The 24,918-nt window shown below is 35.8% G+C and overlaps 1 protein-coding gene across 5 annotated transcripts in view; it reads right to left on the bottom strand.

Moving 5' to 3' along the window:
* Positions 1-9,512: 9,512 nt before the first annotated feature.
* DCAF17 (DDB1 and CUL4 associated factor 17) overlaps positions 9,513-24,918 on the bottom strand; it is a 29,251-nt gene continuing 13,845 nt past the window's right edge. For 4 of the 5 annotated variants that reach the window (XM_066346590.1, XM_066346593.1, XM_066346592.1 and 1 more), the window contains 8 exons: positions 24,659-24,763; positions 24,259-24,364; positions 20,480-20,622; positions 18,168-18,277; positions 15,398-15,485; positions 14,235-14,318; positions 12,149-12,304; positions 9,513-10,637 (listed from right to left, as the gene is read on the bottom strand). In XM_066346590.1, the coding sequence (XP_066202687.1) occupies positions 10,500-10,637; positions 12,149-12,304; positions 14,235-14,318; positions 15,398-15,485; positions 18,168-18,277; positions 20,480-20,622; positions 24,259-24,364; positions 24,659-24,763 (930 nt within the window). In that variant the 3' untranslated portion in view covers positions 9,513-10,499. The remainder of the gene's footprint in view (positions 10,638-12,148; positions 12,305-14,234; positions 14,319-15,397; positions 15,486-18,167; positions 18,278-20,479; positions 20,623-24,258; positions 24,365-24,658; positions 24,764-24,918) is intronic. The other variant, XM_066346589.1, reaches the window with a different exon arrangement.

Genomic DNA, 24,918 nt, shown 5'->3' with positions numbered 1-24,918 from the left:
AGTCCAGGGGTCCCCAAACTTTTTACACAGGGGGCCAGTTCACTGTCCCTCAGACCATTGGAGGGCCGGACTATAAAAAAAACTATGAACAAATCCCTATGCACACTGCACATATCTTATTTTAAAGTAAAAAAACAAAATGGGAACCAATACAATATTTAAAATAAAGAACAAGTAAATTTAAATCAACAAACTGACCAGTATTTCAATGGGAACTATGCTCCTCTCACTGACCACCAATGAAGAGGTACCCCTTCCGGAAGTGTGGCAGGGGCCGGATAAATGGCCTCAGGGGGCCACATGTGGCCCATGGGCCATAGTTTGGGGACCCCTGCTCTAGTCATTAGAGAAGTACAACTTAAAACCACCTATCAGATTGGAAAAAAAATTAAAAGTCTGACATTATTAAGTGTTAGAGAGACAATGAGGCAACAAGAACTCTCAAAAACTGCTGGTGGGTGGTAAATTGGTATATATTTCTGAAAAATCACATGGCATCTAATAGAGTTTAATGTATACATACTACCTGACCCGGTGATTTAAATCCAAGATACACACACACACCTTAGAGAAATATATGCATATGTGCATCTGGATGTTTTACAAAAACATTCATGACAGTATTGTTAATAACTGACTTCAAACTGAAAGCAACCCAAATGCCCATCAACTGTAGAATGGATAAATAAATTTTGATAAAATTGAATATCATACAATAATAAAAATCAACTAAAATGTGACAAAAGGAACAAGGTAGAGCTACAGACAAAAACAAATGAATCGTATTTACCTAATGTTGAATGAAAAAGCACAAAACAATATATGAAATGTAATTATAGACTTAAAGTTCAAAAAGAGGCAAAAAACACTCTTCTCTTTAGAGAGGCACAGAGGTAGCACATTCATAAAGAAAACCCGAAAAATTACTATAAGCTAGAATAATGGTTACACTATGAGGGAGGGATAGAATTGTAATCAGAAAAAACATAGACATATGGCTTCTAGGGTGCTGATAATATTCTATATCTTGACCTGGAGGATGGGTTATGTGGTTGGTTGTTTTGTAGCTATTTTTTGAATTATGCTTTTTCTAATATGCACGTTATATTTTACAGTTTAATTAAAAAACACACCCAGAAAATAAAGGAAACCATCGCTAAGATAAATAAACCATAAGAGAGCATCAGAAATGAACAGGCAAATTGGGGAGAAAAGCAGAACTTTTCAAGTACAAGTGGAAAATTTAGCTATATTGACCAAATACTGGACTATAAAGCAAGTCTTAACAAATTTCAAAGAATCCTTAGATATTAAAAGGTCACAAAAGGATATTATAAACAAATTTATTATAACTTTAAAAAATTAGTGAAAGGGACAGTTTTCTAGCAAGACCCAATTCTCCAAAATTGACACAAGAAGAGAAACCAGGTAATTTAGAAACTTTTAAATAAGCTGAATCTTCAATTAAAAACCTTCTCAATGAAAAGATGTTTCAATTATTAGTATTGTCTCTTGGTCACTGATTATTTTTTCTGCTTCTTTATATGTCTAATTTTTTTATTATATGACAGACCATGTATGTAAAAGAAGGCTCCAGCTGTTATTGTCCGCTAATGATGGGTCCCCCTTTCCTCAGTTAAGCAGATCGATTGAAGGACAGATCACCTCAATCAAATCAGTAGTTGAGTTGACTTAGGGTTTTTAATTAGGTTTGCAAAGCCTTCATTTTCTTAGACTGAAAACCTGTAGTTCTATCTTTCTGTGGTTTGAACTTAGCTCTTTAGCCTCTAACCCCATGCATATGGTTAAGTCCTGGTTAAACTCACTTAATAATTTGATTATTAATCTGTAGATTTTATTTTCTAAGAATTTAAATAATTCATTTTTATTATGTCTTCTATCTTTAATCCTTTTTTTCCTTATTATATTGGCTAACACCTCCAATATGTTCCCAATTTTAGAGGAAAAGATTTTAACATTTTATCATTAAGTATGATGTTTCCTGAAGTTTTTTCATAGATACCCTTTAACAAATTAAAGAAGTTTTCTATATAGTTTGCTAAGAGTATATTTTTAGGACTTCATATAGAATTTTATCAATAAATTCTGATATAAAGCCTAAGACGAAAAAAGTTAATAACTGCTCAATAAGTCATACAAGCTTATAACATCATCACTATTTTGCTGTCACCTATTATAGTCAATGTATAAAATAACTATTGAATAGTATTAATTTCATTGGATCATGTAGTGTGTTCACTCATTGTAGGAGCATGTGAAAATTACATCCCTCTGAACTTTGGGGGGACATCCTTAAGAATTATGGAATAGATAACTGGACTGGTATGTTGTCAGTACCTTCGTATTTCCCTCACATTTCCTCTTAGTAGTGGATGAACTTACTCCTTCAGCTCTGCATGAGGCCAGTGGCTGCAGCATGTTTCACAGCTCCTACTGGGAATGGGATCCCTGCAATGCCCCTCATAGGTCTCATGCTCACCCCGCTCAGGGAAGTTCCCAGATTCACAGTTGTGAATAAACTTAGAATCAAACTGCTACTTGTTTTCAAACTGAATATTAGAAGGAGGAATAAGGGAATTAGCTCCTGAAAGTCTAAAGGTAGATGATATATGTAAGTATGCTAAGAAAGATAAAAAAAAAATACATAAACAGTATTAAAAAGGAAGCCAAGTTCCATTAAGAGTAATTACTGCCTGACTAGGCAGTGGTGCAGTGGATAGAGCATCGGACTGGGATGCAGACGACCCAGGTTCGCAACCCTGAGGTTGTCGGCTTGAGCACAGGCTCATCTGGCTTGAGCATGGGCTCACCAGCTTGAGTGAGGGGTCGCTGGCTTGAGCATGGGATCATAGACATGACCCCATGGTTGCTGGCTTGAGCAAGGGATTACTTGCTCTGCTGTAGTCCCCCTCGCCCTAGTCAAGGCACATATGAGAAAGCAATCACTGAACAACTAAGGAGCTGCAATGAAGAATTGATGCTTCTCATCTCTCTCCCTTCCTGTTTTGTCTGTCCCTATCTGTCCCTCTCTCTCTCTGTCTCTGTCAAAAAAAAAGTAATTACTAATACTGGTGGTTTGTTAACACAACAAACAGGATAGAAGTACAACTTTTTGTATCTTTTTAAAAGATGACTTTAACCATTGAGTGAAGAATTATCTCCCATGTCACTGTATGTGTAAATAGGCCAACTATATCTCTCTATATAAGCCAAACTTTGCCCAAATTTGTATAGTCATCTAAAATTTAAAATACTTAACTAGTATTTTCCTATGTACCTAACATTATAATTGTGAATATGTTATATATAGGATAAAATAACATCTTTTGCCTTTTGAGAGCTTCAGAGGAAATTTGGCTTAAGTTTTTGTCAGCCAAATCTGGATGTTTCCCTTCCCTGAACTTATTTGTGTGGGACCCTGGGCAAACTAACTTCTGCAATCCTCACTTTCCTCACTTGTATAATGTAGTTCATACCTCAGCTAGTTTATTTTGAATGTTGAAAAAATTCATTTTGCATGTATCATAATGACTGGTAGATAGAAAGCACTCAATAAATACAACTTACCATTTAAAAAATGTACAACACAAAACATTCAATTGGTGGAAGAATGTGGAGTACCTTAATTTGTTTAAATAGAACAATATCATCTCCTCACTAGGTAGTTCAAATAGTAACCAGCATAGGATTTCTTTTGTTTTCCACCAATATTGTGAGAAATGTTTTAGACTATCAAAGAACAATAATCTTGCTGCATTGATACTGTGAAAATACAGAACCTTAGGTCAAGGTGTGAAATGCGGAAATATTACCTCTTATCAGCTTAATACAAGGATGTGCTGAAAGAAGCCACCCTGCTTTACCCAGGCTTGCATTAAACGCTCTAAAATGTTACCCCATAATGATTTCTGCCTGGCGCTGGCACCTGTTAAGTAGGTGGGCACACAGTGAAAGTCTCCAACACAGTCAGGTAAAGAGAGGAGGGTTAAGGTGGGGTAGGAGACTAGTAACAGTAACTTCCCTTCACTGCCAGGAGAATGACAGTCTCATGCCTGGCAGGTGGCAGAATGAGCAGCTGGGTGCTACCCACCATGGGGAGCTGGGAAGCCTATACTTTCCTGGGAAGGGTGCTATATTATCTCCTGATTTATGTGTCATCTGTAAATTTCCCATATTCTTTGCTATCTTCTGTATCTTTTGCCATGTTTTTATCAACCAGACTGTTAACCAGTATGCAGCCCACATTCCCACATAATGTTGATATTGCCCGAAACTAAATAGTAGCAACTTGTCCTTGTCCTTTCAACTGGGGCATAGCCCTCCGGTTTGTCACATGGCCCACAATTCCCCACTGTTTTTCACACTATGTACATTTCCTGCCTGGCCCATATGGCATTTGGATCCTGGTCTGGTTTAAATGAGGCAGTGGTGAGACATTAGGAGTTTCTTAGTGGTCAGCTCAGACCTAGACTAAAGGTATGCCCCCCACCCCCCATGGAAAAAGCAGATAGGAATCTTGGTTCTCAGATGCCTTTATGAGTAGAAAGTTCCTTTCTAGCATTTCATAAAAGGCAATAACTTAAAGGAGGAGAAACTCAGTAAACCTCTCTGAAAAAAATCTGACAAGAATTTAAGTCTTAGGACATCCTTTTCTGAAACACTCTTGGAAACAGAGTAGGCTTTACCTTCATCTGCTTTGAAACCAACACAGCACAACACTGCTTTCTTTCTTTTCTCTGGTATTTTTAATTTATTCTCTCTTTTTCAAGATTTAAATTAACTAGGCAAAACCTGGTTCTAATTGGAAGTTTGGGGCTATATCTAGCACAATGAAACTATTCAACTGCTTTGTAATCACAGCATGTCTCTAAAATGCTCTGAAAGCTTCAAATATTAAGTAGCACTATTTTTTTTAAAGAATTTATTTATTTTTATTACTTTTACTAGGGTGACATCAATAAATCAGGGTACATATGTTCAAAGATACATGTGCAGGTTATCTTGTCAATCAATTATGTTGCATACCCATCACCCAAAGTCAGATTGTCCTCTGTCACCTTCTATCTAGTTTTCTTTGTGCCCCTCCCCTTCCTATCTTCCTCCTCCCCCACCCCATAACCACCACACTCTTATCAATGTCTCTTAGTTCGTTTTTATGTCCCACCAATGTATGGAATCATGTAGTTCTTGTTTTTTCTGATTTACTTATTTCACTTTGTATAATGTTATCAAGATCCCACCATTTTGTTGTAAATGATCTGATATCATCATTTCTTATGGCCGAGTAGCATTCCATAGTGTATATGTGCCACATCTTCTTTATCCAGTCTTCTGTTGAAGGGCTTTTTGGTTGTTTCCATGTCCTGGCCACTGTGAACAATGCTGCAATAAACATGGGGCTGCATGTGTCTTTACTTATCAATGTTTCTGAGTTTTTGGGGTATATACCCAGTAGAGGGATTGCTGGGTCATAAGGTAGTTCTATTTGCAGTTTTTTGAGGAACCACCATACTTTCTTCCATAATGGTTGTACTACTTTACATTCCCACCAACAGTGAATGAGGGTTCCTTTTTCTCCACAGCTTCTCCAACATTTGCTATTACCTGTCTTGTTAATAATAGCTAATCTAACAGGTGTGAGGTGGTATCTCATTGCAGTTTTGATTTGCATTTCTCTAATAACTAATGAAGATGAACATCTTTTCCTATATCTGTTGGCCATTTGTATTTCTTTCTGAGAGAAGTGTCTGTTCATGTCCTCTTCCCATTTTTTTATTGGATTGTTTGTTTGTTTGTTGTTGAGTTTTATGAGTTCTTTGTATATTTTGGATATTAGGCCCTTATCTGAGCTGTTGTTGGAAAATATCATTTCCCATTTTGTTGGCTGTTTATTTTGTTGTCAGTTTCTCTTGCTGAGCAAAAACTTCTTAGTCTGATGTACTCCCATTCATTTATTTTTGCCTTCACTTCCCTTGCCTTTGAAGTCAAATTCATAAAATGCTCTTTAAAACCAAGGTCCATGAGTTTAGAACCTATGTCTTCTTCTAGGTACTTCATTGTTTCAGGTCTTATATTTAGGTCTTTAATCCATTTTGAATTAATTTTAGTACAAGGGGACAAACTGTAGTCGAGTTTCATTCTTTTGCATGTGGCTTTCCAGTTTTCTCAGCACCATTTGTTGAAGAGGCTTTCTTTTCTCCATTGTGTGTTGTTGGCCCCTTTATCAAAAATTATTTGATCATATATATGTGGTTTTATTTCTGGACTTTCTATTCTGTTCCATTGGTCTGAGTGTCTATTTTTCTGCCAATACCATGCTGTTTTGATTGTCGTGGCTCTATAATATAGTTTGAAGTCAGGTATTGTAATGCCCCCAGCTTCGTTCTTTTTCTTTAGGATTGCTTTGGCTATTCGGGGTTTTTTATAGTTCCATATAAATCTGATTTTGTTCCATTTCTTTAAAAAATGTCATTGGAATTTTGATGGGAATTGCATTAAATTTGTATATTGCTTTGGGTAATATGGCCATCTTGATTATATTTATTTTTCCTATCCAAGAACAAGGAATATTCTTCCATCTCATTGTATCTTTTTCGATTTCCCCTAACAATGGTTTGTAGTTTTCATTATATAAGTCCTTTACATTCTTTGTTATGTTTATTCCTAGTTATTTTATTTTTTTTGTTGCAATTGTGAAGGGGATTATTTTTTTGAGTTCGTTTTCAAATGTTTCATTGTTGGCATATAGAAAGGCTATGGAATTTTGTATGTTAATTTTGTACCCTGTGACCTTACTGTATTGGCTTATTGTTTCTAGTAGTCTTTTTGTAGATTCTTTGGGGTTTTCGATGTATAGGGTCATATCATCTGCAAAAAAGTGATAGCTTTACTTCTTCTTTTCCGATATGGATGCCTTTTATTTCTTTGTCTTGTCTGATTGCTCTGGCTAGAACCTCTAGCACCACATTAAATAAGAGTGGAGTGGACAACCCTGTCTTGTTCCTGATTTAAGGGGGAAAACCTTCAGTTTTGTGCCATTTAATATGATGTTAGCTGATGGTTTATCATATATGGCCTTTATCATGTTGAGATATTTTCCTTCTATACCCATTTTGTTGAGAGTCTTAAACATAAAATTGTGTTGTATTTTATCGAATGCCTTTTCTGCATCTATTGATAAGATCATGTGGTTTTTGTTCTTTGTTTTGTTGATATGGTGTATTATGTTAACTGTTTTACGTATGTTGAACCATCCTTAAGATTCTGGGATGAATCCCACTTGATCATGATGTATTATTTTTTTAATATGTTGTTGTATTCAATTTGCTAGTATTTTGTTTAGTATTTTAGCATCTGTATTCATTAGAGATATTGATCTGTAGTTTTCTTTTTTTGTGCCATACTTGCCTGGTTTTGGTATGAGGGTTATGTTGGCCTCATAAAATGTGTTTGGAAGTATTGCTTCTTCTTTAATTTTTTTGTAAGACTTTGAGTAGAATAGGAACCAAGTCTTCTTTGAATGTTTGATATAATTCGCTAGTATAACTGTCTGGGCCTGGACTTTTATTTTTGGAGAGGTTTTTGATAGTTTTTTTCTATTTCTTCCCTACTAATTGGTCTGTTTAGGCTTTCTGCTTCTTCTTGACTCAGTCTAGGAAGGTTGTATTGTTCTAGGAATTTATCCATTTCTTCCAGATTGTTGAATTTAGTGGCATAAAGTTTTTCATAGTATTCTAATTCTATAATAATTCTTTGTATATCTATGATGTCCATGGTGATTTCTCCTCTTTCATTTTTGATTTTGTTTATATGAGTTCTTTCTCTTTTTTCCTTGGTAAGTCTTGCCAAGGGTTTGTCAATTTTGTTGATCTTTTCAAAGAACCAGCTCCTTGTTCTATTAACTTTTTCTATAGTTTTTCTGTTCTCTATTTCATTTATTTCTGCTCTGATTTTTATTATCTCCTTTCTTTGGCTGGTTTTGGGTTGTCTTTGTTCTTCTTTTTCCAGTTCCTTAAGGTCTGAAGTTAAGTGGTTCACTTGGGCTCTCTTTTGTTTGTTCATATAGGCCTGAAGTGATATGAACTTCCCTCTTATCACTGCTTTTGCTGCATCCCATAGGTTCTGATATGTTGTACTGTCATTTTCATTTGTCTGTATATATCTTTTGATCTCTGCACTTATTTCTTCTTTGACCCACTCATTTTTTAAAAGTATGTTGTTTAGTTTCCACATTTTTGTGGGTTTTTTTCCTCTTTTTTACAGTTGAATTCTAGTTTCAAGGCTTTATGATCAGAAAATATGCTTGGTACAACTTCGATTTTTCTGAATTTGCTGATGTTGTTTTTGTGGCCCAACATATGGTCAGTTCTTGAGAATGATCCATGTACACTGGAGAAAAATGTATACTCTGTCACTTTGGGATGAAATGTCCTGTAGATGTCTATCATATCCAGGTGCTCTAGTGTTTTGTTTAAGGCCAATATATCTTTATTGATTCTCTGTTTGGATGATAGTAGCACTATTAAATATGCATAAAACGAGAATGGATTTTTCAATTAGTGGATAAAAAAGTATTCAAATTTAATACATAAAGATAGTTTTATTGTCTTGCTCATGAGGTAATCACCCCTACTTTACCAAATGGTTATAAAAAATAGGATCAGATTCAGAAAGATTATATTTTTAGCCCAAATATAAATGTTTTTCCTTATTCTAAAATGTTACCAATTTTCTTTTCTGTGGCAAAAAAGATAATTTTAGGTTTGTTCCCTTTATTTCTTTTAAATTTATGAACTCCTGCTACTTATTTCTTGACTTTTAGAACATCTAATACCTCTCTCTCCTCAGCCCTGTTGATAACAATAAGCTTGAAATTTATCTGCAAACCAATTCACATCATTCTTAACATGGGATCAAGCCAAAATTGAAGGATTTTTATGTAAATCATCCAAGCTAAAATTCCTTACTTTTTAAAATTAAATTATTATTATTTTAGGTGAGAGGAGGGGACATAGTGAGGCAGACTCCCACATGCACCCTGACAGAGATCCATCCATCTGGGGCTGATGCTCGAGTACTGAACTATTTATACCACCTGAGGCTGATGCACTCCAATGGAGCTATCCTCAATGGCTGGGGCCATGCTTGAACCAATCGGGCCACTGACTGTGGGAGGGAAAGAGGTGGAGAAGAGGAAAAAAGAAGGGGGAGAGAAGCAGATGGTCGCTTCTCCTGTGTGCCCTGACTAGGAATGAAACCCGGGACATTCATACAGCAGGCCAGCACTCTATCTACTGAGCCACTAGGCCAGGCTCATTCCTTATTTTAACCTTATACTGGAATCAGCTATGATTTTTACTGCTGTTTTCTCTCCCTCTATTTTTACTATTCTTTTGAAACTAAATCAGAAAAATGTGCTGAATATGTGCATTGCAGGCAATTGGATTTCTCAAACAGAAAGCACAAAGAAATATTTTCTCCTTTATATTGCTTTTATTTAACACTCTGAAGAATGATTATCTGAATTCAAGAATCAATTCTAACAAAGTAGAAACACTACTCATTTCACAACTAAGATAAAGCCAAGTCTTTTCTAGCTAAGTAGTTAGTTGCCAAGGTTCTCCTGGAACTACCTTCTCTTCTACAAGGAGCAGAATTGATGGGACCCGGGATACCTTTATCTTACTGCCTAGGTATGAAAATATGACTACACACAATTGGAATACACAACAAATAAGAAGAATGGTAAAATAAGTATAGCATTTTTAATAATTAAGAGCTAAACAGGCTACACATTGGGAAAATATTTACTTAAAGTTTGCTTGTAATCTTTTACATTAGTCTATAATAGAAACGCAAATAATCAATGGGAACATCAAACCAAGAGAACAAATCCATGGAAGAAAAAATAATTTTTACAAATACAGAACAAAGATACATATATAAGATTAAAAAGAAAACAGTGATGACACATTTTTGGGTCAAAAGTATTTCACATTACGTATCTCATTTCTTATCCTTAAGCACAGTTTGGTCTAGAGGACACAGGATTTCTTTCTATATTTTTGTATCTTTCTTTTTATCTTTCCCTTCTACTCTTACCAATCAAATTTTTTTACATCTTCTAAGAGCCATGTTGAACACCTCCCCATCAATGACCTTCTCCCTAATGACTGAAATTAAACTGTTCTAAATATTTTATATTTATGTTGCCACCTAGCTAAAAGATCTAAAATGCTAGACCTCTTGGGAAAGCATTCTAAAAATCCTTGACATAAAAAGGTCTCACCATCTTGTATGGCAAGAGTTTTTAAAAAGAAGTCAGAGTCACCTGAAGTGGACACAAGATCTTTTCTGGAAAATACTGGAGAACTTGTTATGCAGGTAATAAAAGGGAGGACTGGACACAGTTGTTGGGGTGTTTGGCTAAAAGTCTCATATGTTATATCTCAAAATTTAAAATTATCTCACTCTTTTTCTCAACTTCTGTTTGTGGTTTCTTCTTCTTCCCCAGGGTCACATACCATCTGGTAAACATAGCAGCTGAAGACCCTGCTGGGTTTCTGTTCTATGTGTAGTACCAAGTCTCTGTCAAAATAAACTTCATGGCTATATGTCTGCAAAGAAAACATAGTCAAATGTAATCTCTCTCTCTCTTTCTTTTTTCTTCTATTCCAAATGAGAGGAGGGGAGATAGAGAGACAGACTTCCACATACACCTTGATCAGGATCCACCTGGTAACACCCGTCTTGGGCTTATGCTCTGCTCATCTGGGGCCATGCTCACAACCAAGTTATTTTTAGCACCTGAGGTGGAGGCTCCATAGACCATCCTCAGCACCTGGGCCTATGTGCTCAAACCAATCAAGGCATGGCTCTGGGAGAGGGAGATGGGAGGGGGAGGGATAGAGAGGCAATGGTGGCTTCTCCTCTGTGTCCTGACTGGGAATCAAACCCAGGATATCCATATGCTGGGCTGATGCTCTATCACTCAGCAAACTGGCCAGGGCTGGAATCTCCTCTTTTTATTACATTTACTCCTGTGTCACTAAAATGTCATAGCACCAATGCTAGTTAGGGATCTATACACTTGGAGGCAAAATAGTTGCCAGAAACGGTTTATTTTCATTATTTGTAGATATGCAGATTAGTTATGACAAAAGCATGACACAAAATGTTAAGAATGAAAAGAGCCCTGAACCTGGGAGTCCAAACACACAGATTCTATTGCCAGCACTGCAGCTGTTTTACTGTGTAACTCTGGGCAAGCTGCTAAATCTCTCAGGTTCACCACTGATAAAATAAGAATTGGATAAAATAATGTCTACTATTTCTTATAATTCTTATATTCTATGATATTCAGAAGAGTAGACAAATGCTTCTAAGAGTGCCTGGAAACTCCACATGCTTAGGTATGGTTTCTATTAATTAATTGTGGGGATTTAATACAGTATATTTTTATTTTTTTAAATATTAGCAAACTTTTAAAATGAAAGAAAACCCAAAGACAATGGTAAGGAAACAGCATATCTCCAGAAAATATCATAAAGCTTTATCTTTAAGGCCATTGGTAAGGTGACATACTCTAGATCAGGGGTAGTCAACCTTTTTATACATACCGTCCACTTTTGTATCTCTGTTAGTAGTAAAATTTTCTAACCACCCACCGGTTCCACAGTAATAGTGATTTATAAAGTAGAGAAGTAACTTTACTTTATAAAATTTATAAAGCAGAGTTACAGCAAGTTAAAGCATATAATAATAATTACTTACCAAGTACTTTATGTCAGATTTTCGGTAAGTTTGGCAGAATAAATCTTTATAAAACGACTTACTATAGCTATAGTTAAATTTATCTTTTTATTTATACTTTGGTTGCTCTGCTACCACCCACCATGAAAGCTGGAACTCCCACTAGTGGGCGGTAGGGACCAGGTTGACTACCACTGCTCTAGATCTTAGGGGAGAAAGTCTTACAGTATTCTGTCCTGCATGTAGTCTAATAACCTCTTTCATGTGGTCATTGGTCTAGGTGATCTTGGACTGACACAAACATAATAACATCTGACTCAGTAAATGCCACCTACAGAGAACTTTTACAACTTTGTATTCCATGAACTCTACTCACCACGTCCCATGACTCCACTAGTGGAATGCTTTTAAGTAAAGTTCCATATTCATTACAGTGGAAATCCAGGTGAGCTTTCCCTTCAGCATCTATTTGAGTAACAGCTACCACAGAAAGTAAATCCAATTCATCTTCATAGTCCACAATTTTGAAAGTCTTGGGGAATAGATGAATAAGGCAGAGGAAAAGAGGGACAAATCCAGTTATTCACTTAGGATTATCTCTACATTTGTAGTTTATTCTTTTACTTATAAAAACACGTAGAAAAAAGAATGAATGAATAGGAACAGAGGGAAAAATGTGTCTCTATCTATATGCCTAGTCAAACACCAGTCAAAAGGTTTTTAAGACCTAACCAGTATCCTACAGATTTGTACAAGCAGAACCAAGTTTTTGTAGATCTCAGCCAAACTAGAGCTGAAATTCTCTATTATGACAGCAAACCAAGGCTTCCCTGAATTCAAAAGAGGTATTAAACTTCTGTCTCTGACATGTGTGTTCACTGGTTCCCAGATACAATTAAACATATAGCTCAGTTAGGAAACCTGAACTTGCTCTCTGTGCTTGTAAGGTTCTTATGACAAAAACAAGTCATTTCAAGAAATGAAGTATACTATTTATGACTCCATTCATAATCTTTTTTTTTTTTTAACCCTTCTTGGTTCCTAAAGGAAGCAAAAAATTGCTGCTTATACTTGAGCGGGAAGATTAAGAACTGAAATCCAACCCACAAAACAAGAGTGAGGCAAGAGATGTTAGTTAGATTAATGATGGTAAAGACTTAAGGGAGAAAAGCCTAACACCAGAACTATGTCTCAGGGAAGATAACCTCGGACTCCGGTGGCCTCAAAGGGCAGCGGATCTGTGCCCAGCCATCCAGGGACAGACCACAGACAGACTCATCCTGACAGGCACAGCAAATTTCTCTTAATCCCACCACATACAAATCCTTCACTTACATCTGGTCAATTGCTTTTTAATTCCTTTACATTTTCTGCCTTTACCACCTATAACATAAAAATTTACATAGATTTATGACTCATGGTTCCTTTTCATTTACCTTTTTGCCTTAATCTAAACCTTGTCAAACTTCAAATGGTGCCTGCTTGAGTGAGTGTCAGTAATTTTATGGATTTTAGTCACAACCTCTTTCAGCTTTTCTTTGGTAGGCTAAAAGATTTTGTCTTCTCATCTTATGATGTAGAGTATCTCTCTCTTTGTTACTACCTTCTCCTTTATTCTTGTAACCTTTTGGTGATTTTAGTCTTTCTTGAATATAGCTTTATATACAGCCAGGAAACTTTTGCTTTGTTCTCAACATATTTCTGTGGTTCAGAAGAATAAATAAATATTTTTTCTTTTTTGACAGTGGCCACATACTGAGCCACCTCCAACCCATTTCTTAAAAATTTCAGAAACTATCCTTAGAAGGCTATGGTAATATTTCTACCTAGAAATAGTTACAGATACATTATAGTTTTATGGTCTCAATTGTTTTAGTATTTATGCAATGGTTATATATTCAAAGAATGAAAACTGTCGGTTGATTTCAAAAGTCTTTTCAATGACTCTTTTAAAAGAAAAGGATAAAAATGTATTAGCTCAGTGACTAGTAATGTCAAGTTGAGGCCCGAAGCTGAACCAATTTACTACACCTTCATACCCTTCTCCCCTGGCCCATGAACATTAACAAATATTACCCTGACTAGTAGGTAAAAAACAAGGCAAAACCCATAAAGTCATCAGGATATAACTCAAGAGTTTTCTATTAAGAGATTTCCCTAGAAAGTGTACACATTAACCAAACAAAACAAAACAATAAGCTAATGGTGTTTTCAAATTATCTCAGTCCTGTGAATCTTCCTGCAAATAAAATTTTTGCAGGAAGAATGATGGAATGAATAATTCCAATCTGAAAAGAGAGGATAAGGAGGATGCATTGGTTGAAATGGTATGCACAACCCTACCAACTAAGCCTGCATGGAGCTTACCCTGAACCTCTACCCCAGGGTCTCAGAAGCATAATTTAAAAACCATAGGGCAAGTACACACTAGTTTGCTTTGTTATCTCTGGCAAAAGTAATACCTCATGTTCTGGGTCGTCATCCAGAAGGGTATATTTTTTTTTTACCACCCGTCCAGAAGCAGTAACAGTGGGTAAATTTTCATTCTATCATGTGGAGAGAAAAAAAAATATATATGACAAGTCCTATTATATGCAGTCAATAGCAAAATTATATTAACAAATTTAGTTAAACTAAACAACCTTTCAGCATCCACAATCCTTTTTTTTTTTAATTGTTAAATTATTATTATTTTTTTCTTCTTTTTCCAAGTGAGAGGGAAGAAAGATAGAGAGACAGACTTGTGCATGCACCCTGACCAGGATCCACTCAGCAAGCCTCATCTGGGGCCGATGCTCTGCCCATCTGAGCTATATTTAGCACCTGAGGCAGAGCCTCCATGGAGCCATCCTCAATGGCCGCAGTCAATGTGCTCAACCCAATCAAGCCATGGCTGCAGGAAGGGGAGAGAGAGAAGGAGGTGGAAGATGGGGAGGGGTAGAGAAACAGAGGGTTGCTTCTCCTGTGTGCCCTGACTGGGAATCAAACCTGGGACAACCTAGCCTATGCTCTACCCCTGAGCAAACCAGCCAGGGTTTTGTTAAATCTTGAATCAGACTTCTGATCCTCCAATTACAAAAAATACTTCTTACAGTAAAGTTCTTAATGGATAAAATGCTAAAATAGGCAAAAATAAATACGAAGGTTACAGATTTGTTACTTCACTCTCCCTTTTGAGGTCTGCTTTATACAGCAGCGAATAGAATGGATCTGCTTTGGGAAATTTCTTTCTGCATAATTTTCTTCATATTCTGAATTTGTATGCAAAAGGAAAAAACCCATCTGGAGTGGTAAAAATCACACAGTATGTGATTTTTAAAGATTTATATCCCAATTTACTCTAAGTTTGCACAATTAGTTAAATCCAAAGTTCAGTAATTTACCAATAAAAACTTAAAGAGAAACCTGGAAAGGAAATAGAAATAAGCAAGAAATAAACTCAGTATAATCAACTTTCTTCAAATCTCATATGTACATGGGGCTAAGACCAGCTACCCATGTAGACAAAATGAACAGACTTTTATATAGGATTATGCTGTTCTTTTCAGCCACTAGAAAAGGCAAATTATACTCTTATATAGAAAGACAGTGGTATACAAAAGATTTGAAAATATTCCTGACTTACTTTGTTCTCTCTATTGGCCAAAATGACAAAATCTTCAGAGATCTGATGCTGGGCACTATTGTTTTCTACTTCATTTAGCTTTAAAACCCTGAAAAGGGAAAAAGGATTCTAAGAACCCAAGACTTCAGCACACCATCAAAATGCCAAAGTTGAACTACTGAAATGAAACTCAACAAATGAAAATTATAGCATCAATACTTGAGTTAGTTCTCCTCTCCTGATTAGTCTCAAATACTAATGTCTAATCACTTAGGTGTCCACAAACTCTTTCAAATTCAGGTAGGTAGTGTAGTAGGGTGCTGAGGCTTAAGCCATCTTCCAAACTGGCTTAATGAAAGTTACCTTTAAAGATCCTCCTATCTGCCATCCTGCAACAGGTCTTTAATGTTCCAGCTTTAACAATGGCATTATAGTACAGGCAAACCTCGTTTTATTGATTTTTGCTTTATTGTGCTTCATAGATGTTGTATTTTTTTATAAGTGGAAGGCAAGACCCTTCTCCAGCAAAAAGATCAAGACTCATTTTATTTCAATAGTAGCTTTATTGCTGTCGTCTGAAACTGAACACACAATATATCTGAGGTACGCCTGTAGATATTTGCATTTTTACTTCTAAAGATAGAATGAGGTATCGATGAACAACATTTGGAGTTAAGTATAAGACAGCCTGGATTAGCAACTAAGTCTAAACTAAGAGTTTCATGATAGAATAAAGTTTAAAAACGGCAACTGACTTAATACTTTTTTTCTTAGGATTATATCTAAAGATTTGGGTTTTCTGAGTGCAAATGGTCTCCCTGGATCAAAATAAAATAAAATAAAATAAAATAATTATGTCACCACCCACACAAATCTGTTCACAGCACTTACAAGCATCAAAAGCACAATGTTCTCAAAGCTTAAAGTCTTAAATGCCAGCAAAGAGAACAGCAGGGAGAAGCAGCTACTGTAGGAGCCAGAGGCCTTAGCATTTCCCAGAGACAGAAAAATCAGATTAATTTAAAATTACCTAATTAGTTATCTTAACTAGTGCTAATTATATTAAAGTGGCTATCTCTTAAAACCTAGCAAAGGGCACACATTTTTTGTGGACTTTATTTTCTTAAATTCAAACTAATGTAATAAAAGATGGGTGGTAACAAACATTAAAAGTAAGATTTGCTAAAGCTGAACCACAGTTTTTAAGACTTTTTGTGAAAGTTTACAATCTTATTTCATTAATTCCAGTCATCTTTCTTATACATAATCCAGAGGAGACTAATTAACACGAAGCATAAGGAATACCGAAGGCAGACACTGCCCTTCCTATTCAACACTCACTGAGCACCTCAGTCTGTGCTATATGTACTGTGTTCAGTGCTGGGATTACCGGAGCCAGAAAAAATGACTCTTTCCTGTATTTATGGAGCTCATGATTCCAAAGCTAGATATCTAAACAGATATTCACACAAATAATTAAAATTGCTGTAAGTTTACAAAGGAAGATTACATAGTAGGTGCAATGAAAATATGATGAGAGAGTTAATCTAACAAGGGTGTCAGGAAAGGAGACTGAAAAAGGGACATTTACGCTGAGGCATTAAATATGAATAGAAATTAGATAGGAGACTAGCTAAGGGAAATCAACTCCAAACAGTGGGGACAGTCCTCAAGCTTTCTGAAAAGAGAGCATGGCTGAAGTAAACTGAGTTGGAGGAAGGTTTTCTAGACCATGCCAAGAGCAACAGGAAGTCATAAAAAGGTTAAAGCAGAATTCACGTGGTTAGGTTTCTGTATTTGTTAACATTTCTAAAAATCACTTAGCTGCTGAGATTAAAAAAAAAAAGAGCACACACTTAAAGAGTGCAAAGTAGATTTTTGGAGTCCTGTAAGAAAGCTATTAAATTACTATAGTCCAGGCTAGTGATGAAAATGGTTTGACTAAGATGGTGACAGTGGCCAAGAGCAAAAAGAGGCAGATCCAAAATAATATTTAGTAGCAAAATAAACATCACTGATAGAATATATGGTGTGCGTGCGTGTGTGTGAGAGACAGAATATGCACATAAGAATGTTTAAATATATGAACTTTGATAAAACACAAGAAGGTTAAAAGTGCCATGAATGATTTCAGATTTCTAATGTGATCTTAGAGGAGAGGTTTAGGCTAGGATAAATATTTTGGAGTTTTGTATACGTGATCTATGAAGCCAAAGGAATATAAAATTCTGGAGGGGGACAAAAAAAGTAAGAAGAAAGGGTCCAAGTCCCAAGGACACCTAGCTGAAGTCCGAACAGAAGAAGAGCCTGGAAGACCACAGGCAGAGGAGAGCGCCGAGGAGAACTGTGGTGTCAGAGAAGCGAATGAAGAGTGTTTCAAGAAAGGATAGGACAACTGGAAGATGTGGGTGAACAAAGCAAAACAAGGGTTTGGGTTTTTTTTCAGCCTACTTCTCCTGTGGTAGGCTGTCATTTAGAACAAAGACAAATCATGTCCATCCTCATTAACCTTGGAGAACTAAGACCTGATGAGGGCGGGCCAATCCATCATCTTCTTTCACTTATGTATCACCCATCAAAGAGCTTATTCAAATGTAATACACACGTACAAATGGTAGTGACAAACTGAAAGGAATCAAGTCAGGCTTTCTAGATGCTAGTCTCTGAGAAAGCACCCTACAAACTGCTAATTATTTCCATAAATGGCTCAATACTTAGCTGGCAAAAAATAAAGATGCCAATACTATCAAAAGCTACTTTTAATTTTAAAGTAACTAGTGAAATTACTCACTTGACCTGTTGTGGGCCAACATGTATTATTCTACCTGAAGCATCAGGATGAAAATAGATCCAGTCAGATTCTAGAGAACAACACTCCATTTCTTGGATCCCATTTTTTGCCTGAAGTTGGGAAAAAACATTGAAAATAAATATTTAAGAAAAAATATATATTTTCAAATCTAACAGCAGTGACAGATCAGTAAGTCAAAGGTATAGGGAAGAGAAAATATTAGCTAGTTGACCTGGGATGTGTGTAAAGGCTGAATTAAGACATTCAAACTTGAGAAATTCAGAACACATAAATTCAGAAATCGTAGATTTACTCTGTATCATGTATTATATTTCACAAATATTAACTTCGTTACCCTATCTCAAGCACGACTAATTTGTGTCTGGCACTGCATTAGATGTTTTACAGTCGATCTTAATAACATTCAAAGCCTATATCGTTATCTCCATTTTATGGATGAGAAAACAAAGAATATAAATCACATGTTCAAGGTTTTGTACCTGCTAAACAGCAGGTCTGACTCCAAAGTCTATGAACTTTTCATTATATAGCTGCCACAACTATGCTCATGCAGTTCCCTTCAACTCCTTTCTCCCTCCTCCATCCCTAACAGACTCCCTCAGAAGAGTAGGTAGGATGAGAACAAACATGCAACCAAACCTAGAATCTCAGATACAGATCATATGATCTCCTTGGACAAGTCAGATATAACTCTAATGCTGACGACATGGTCTAATACTGCTTAGCCCTTAAGTAAGTGGAGAGATTTATTTCACATTAATATAGTTAGACATTAAAATAAAGATAAAGATACCTCCATGGTGTGATCACATATATACATAAATGCTTTACCTTATACACAGGAGCACTGGGAACTAATATGAGTATGAATACATTAACTTCACTATTTTATCCAAGTCATTTAAATTCTTTAAGTTCTCCAATTTAAAATGATAGATACCATATTTCCTATTTGATACTCATAAAAGATTTTGCAGTATTAGTGTATTTATTCTATTAACATATATTGACAGCATGCTATGCTTTAGGTATCACACTAGGCATTTGAACCTGACATAAATTTAACATAATCCTTGCCATCAAGAAGCTCATAATTAAAAGGGGAGGCATAAAGTAAACAGAGAATAATAAGGCAGTGTAGAAAACATAGTGATTGAGCCATGCACAGGATATTATTAAACATCTAACCCAGGTGAGCAGAATTTCAGGAAGAAAAAGCTTAAACTGAGCCTTGAAGGATGAACAGAAAATGATTAGATGGAAGAGACAGAAAAATCACAAAAACACATAAGTATTAATCTATATAGTATGTATGTGCATAAACATGAGTAGCAGCCAGAATTAAACTGAGACTGAGCAAGATCTTGAAAAAAATGGGTGTGGAATAAGCTGAGTTTGCCTCAAAAAAGTAAGTTCATTTGCTATAGCTGAGGTCACTGGTTCAAAATTCTGGGCTTGCCCGGTCAAGGCATGTGCGAGAAGCAACTACAAGGTGATAGAGCAAGTGGTTCCAGAAAGAAACAAAACTAAGTCAGCAATACAAAACAAAGATGGAAGCCTCTCCTCTGTGCACTTGCTCTTTTGCACTTACTGTACTTAACAGACAGCATCTAATTCACTATATGTTTGCTTTCTTTTGAGAGTATAAGCAACTTGAGGGAAGGAAGTGTGTCCTGGCCATGTCTGACATATAGTAGGCCCTAAACAACGTTTATTAAATGACAAATCAATGCCTAAATCACTTTTTAAACGAAGAAACACTGGTTTAATGGATAGAAATTTCTATTGTCTTATCATGTTCCATTTCTTCCTATTTTGCCATAGAAAACTTAAGACTAGCCTTGAAAGTTCAAAGTATTTCATGCTTACATTGTGAACATCAGAGTTATATCTGGTTCTGTTCTGGAAAGCAAATAGCAACAAGAACCATAAAAAAGCAGAACCAACAACACACTCCATCAGCACTTTCTGAGGCAGCCTGAACATATTGCATCAACAGTTCCCACCATGAGGCTTCAGAGACCTTCTGCATGGGACCTCTTGCTGGGAGATAGATAAGGATAAAAAAACTAAGTAATCTCTGGAGCCCTAAGAATGTTCAAATGTTAATGTTTTTAAATTCTAGGTAGTACATACAAGCCTTTGCTTTATTCTTTGTACTCTTCTGTACTATATACATTATTCACAAATTAATACAAACAAAAAAGCAATTCTTTAGGAATGTAAGATTAGAGAAATAGAGAAGAAAGAATTTCTGATGCTAATAAAAGGTCTGATCACTCATGATTTACCAAGGAATTGTCTTTAAGGGCACAAATATGGAAAACTCCTTTCTGTTTCTTCTTATTAGGTGTGATGATGTAGTGCCAAGGGTGGCCTCCAATCTGAAAGGCATTCTCCAGGGAGGAGACCTCAAAGAGCAGAGCTGGCGCGTCTGTGGAGATGGACAAAAGGAGTTTGTTAGCTTTCTCTGTTCTGGAACAGTACCCTTGGCACACAGTCATGAACTGAGTTCAGCCTCACTTTGCATGCATCATCTATGAGTTCCATTAATGAACAATTACTATGTTTAAGGAAATAAAACACAATTAGGAAAGAGGCTTATTGCTAAGAAAAAAGAAAGCTGGTAGGAAACAGATGTTAGGCTATGAGTCAACTTTCTAGACAGCTGTTTTCAGGGTATATGTGACTTGTAGCTGAGTGACGGCAAAATGACAAAAGCACAACCATTAACGCAGCTGCCATTTACTAAGCATCTGTTGTATACAGACTGGGTTAATACTATTTCTTACTCTCATAATAATCCTACAAGGTAATCAGGTACAATTCCTTCCAATGTGAGGAAGACATCTTCCATAACTTAAACTAACAGGTTGTACATAGCAAATTTACAAGAGCAGTCTTGCTTAGGATTTCCAGTGTAGAAGTGATATTAGTCATAAAGAATGTTACAAGTTAGGATAAGTCCTGTCACAACTGAAGCTTTACTAAAGGCTAGCCAGTACTACTATATTAACATTAGACAAGTTAACTTTAAGATAGTTTATGTAAATCCAGCCGTCATTTTCCCCTTTTAGAGATTGACACTGTATAGGAAATAAAGGCAAACCTTGTTTTACTGCGAGTTGCTTTATTGTGCTTCACAGGTGCTGTTTTTTACAAACTGAATGCAAGACCCTCCACCAGCAGAAATATTCTGACTTGCTTTATTGCGGTACTTGCTTTGATATGGTGGTGTGCAGCTGAACTCACAGTATCTCTGTGGTATGCCTGTACTTGCTTCAGTTGTGATGGTCTAGAATTGAACCCACAATATCTCCAAGGTATGCCCATATCTGTTGGAGTTTTGTAGTCTTCTCCTCTGGTGACAATTTTAGGTAGAGTGAAACAGTTTACTCTTAGAGAAATATGTAAGTGGAAGGTACAGCAGCTTTAGCTCAGAATTCCTTTTAGGCAGCCTTGTGAACCACCACATGGTCTGTATGGGCAGGTGACTAATCTATGGCTTCCTTGTTTACTCCTTTAATTGAGAATTTAATCTTTGGTTTATGAGGCCACCAATGTCAGTAAAGGGGTTTATCTTAAAGAAACAATTTCCTCGAGTCATGTTATTATAGAAATGTGGGATTTATTAGGCTTCTTCATAAGCACAATATAGTACTTAGTGCTATATATAGGGAAAAAGAACCCTAGGATGGGTCCTTGCTAACCTTGGGGGTATGAACCCCTAGAGCCCAAATTTTGATCTCTAATACTATTCTCAATTTTCAAAAAAATGTCCTAGAAGTTCTCAGAGAGTAGTCTTGTGGTGAGAAAATTCTAGGATAGGTGTAAACCATCCAATTGTGATTATAAAGGATATATCTACAAGGACATCTAGGTAGTGTTAAAAGAGTAACAGAGTCAGCAAAAGGGGCTCCTACTGGTTAGACTGTGAAAAGAGAGGCTAAAGATAAAATAATAATTATTAATTATAATGCTTTGAGTCTGTGAAAGATCAAACAATGATACTTCAAATGGAAGTTTTAACATAAAAGTGTTCAAAATGATTGTTGCATTGTTTATAAAATAAGAATATAATAAGATGTAAATTTTCTATAATTTTAAAACGGGGTAGTTACAATTGTTATTTTGTACACATGCGAATATATCTGGGATAAATTCTTAGAAATGGTATTGCTCAATGGGTATATATATATTTAAATTTTTGAGGTCCCAGATTCGAAACCCCAAGGTCACTGGCTTGAGCAAGGGGTCACTGGTTTGGCTGGAGCATCCTGGTCAAGGCACGGATGAGAAACAATCAATGAACAACTAAAGTGATGCAACTACAAGTTGATGCTTCACATCTCTCTCCCTTCCTGTCTCTCTCTTGCTTAAAAAAAAAATTCTAATAAAGCCTGCTACTTTTCTTAGCCAAATGTCTGAAAATTACTGATTTATAATGTTTTACAATGACAATTGACTTCATAGATTATGTTTTCAAACATTATTATTTTAAAGTTGAGAAAAGTGAGGCCCAAAGCAATTAGGCAATTTGCCTACAATGACACCACCAGTTAGTAAGCCAGGTTTCACTGTTACTAGTAGCAGACCAAGATCCTAATCCCAAATTCAGCCCACTGTCTATAAATAGGGAGCTACCTAAGCTAAACACAATCCTTCAGGTTCTATGAGTTTGTCCTTATAACCCTATTCCTTGTTTTACTAACATCTTCATTTCAACAAGAACAATGCTACCATTTTGGGAAATTCTTTTCAAAATAACATTTTTAGCAACCATTACAGCCTTTAGTTTTAAACTGCTTAATAGATTCCCGCTGGAGTGTCTGCACTGAATACAGGAAGTATTGCAGGGCGGAGCTATCACAAAATTGCCTAATTCAGCTGGTCCAACTTATTTAAAAACTTGGCTAACTTAATTGGTTATATCAAACTCTCAGTAATTTTTATAGTTTTTCATTTATTACTAAAAAAAAATCTTTCAAACAATTAAATTTATTTCTATTTCTTGATCTGTTGATATGATGTTAAATAATGATAGAATAAAATTCTAGTCTTATTCTGCCTATCTTAGAAAACCCTTTTGTATATCACCTAAAAATTTGAAGTTTATTAGTTGGAAATACACATCCTCAATATAATAAGAAATGACTCTTAATAAACTAAGAATAAAGATAACCAGATATCAGGATTATAAAATGTATTTTTAAATTTACTCATGTGATTTTAATATGTCTGCAAACATTAAACCATCCTTGTATTACTAAGATGAACTTTGGTCAGACATTGTTTATTTACTATAAAATACTCTGCTGAATTTGAGTAATATATTTTTTAAAAGATTCATTTATTTATTCATTTCAGAGAGGGGGAGGAGAAAGGTTGGGCGGGGGAGCAACAACCCTCAACTCCCATACGTGCCCTGACCAGACAAGCCCAGGGCCTCCACACCGGCAACCGCAGGGTTCCAGGTCATTGCCTTATCCACTGTACAACCACAGGTCAGGCCTAATATTTAATTTATTTTTTATTAAACTGCTAAATTTGATAAGCTAGTTAAATATAGAACAATTATATTTGTATAACTGTGTATAATTTTCTTTTTTGAGCTTCGTCATCCACTAAGTATGCTAGAGGTTCTCTCTGTGACTAAATTCTATGTTGACATAAATGGTAATTATATTTTCCTTGGGAAATAACTTTTTTAGAGGTGTGTGCAAATTTTATAGACTTGTAAAATAGTAAGTGATAAGGGAGCAAAGATAGTATCATTTGCTGCAACTCATCATTTTGTAGATAAGAAAATCCAGACTAGAGAGGATAAATAACTTGCCAAAGGTCACTGATCTCTGGCCAAGAAAGGCCCAGCATCTCCAAGCCCTCTGTTCAATGAATAAATGATAGATTTTTGTTGACACCAATTCAAAAGCAAGGAGTATGCTGTATAAGAGTAATAATATAAATTGAGTTCGTAATTAACTTATAAGAAAAACATTTGGATGTTTACAATTAATAATTTACATAATCACTTATTTTTAAGGTGAAAAATACTATATAGTAGCCATACCTGTGATTTTAATATTACAAGGAATGCCAAAAGGAGCCTCTCCTACAGTTCCAGTAGTCCCACCCCATCTGCATGCACACCCTAAGTCAAGTTTCTGTTGCATGAACTAAAAACAAAACAAAACAAAAATGGTGTCTTTAGCAGCTACTTATTTGTTTTCTGCAGAGAGAAAAAAATCAAATTCACATGTGTATGACAGAAAATGTCTTTATTGATTCAAGGGCCTTTCTGGTTCTCTTCCCACCCCTCTACTAAAAGTTAATCTGTCTTTCTGCATTTGATGGTTTCATAGAGTAGACATTTATACACGTCTTACTCTAAAAGCATCTCATTAAAAACATCATACCTTAGGCCAAACCTCAAGTTAACTATTAATATGGCAAATTCTAGTTGTCTCTACCTGTTCGGTGATGGCTTGGAAGCTATAGAGTCTGACCAGTCCTGAGCTGTACATCACAATCAGTATTCCATGAGATAAGGTAGCATCTGTAACGTTCCCGAAAATCTGAGGGGAAAGGTAGATATTACCTGAGAAAAGACCAGAAGGCCAATCCTCTGAGTGTTCACAGTGGTCTGTGCATTTGCTTACTATACAAGCTGTCACTTTAACACTGCTGCCTAGCCTCATATAGTAATTATAATTTAGAAACTTGAAATAAG

Source organism: Saccopteryx leptura, chromosome 7 (genome assembly GCF_036850995.1).
Source record: "Saccopteryx leptura isolate mSacLep1 chromosome 7, mSacLep1_pri_phased_curated, whole genome shotgun sequence".
NCBI classification, from domain to species: domain Eukaryota; kingdom Metazoa; phylum Chordata; class Mammalia; order Chiroptera; family Emballonuridae; genus Saccopteryx; species Saccopteryx leptura.
This window is presented reverse-complemented; position numbering and strand designations above follow the sequence as displayed.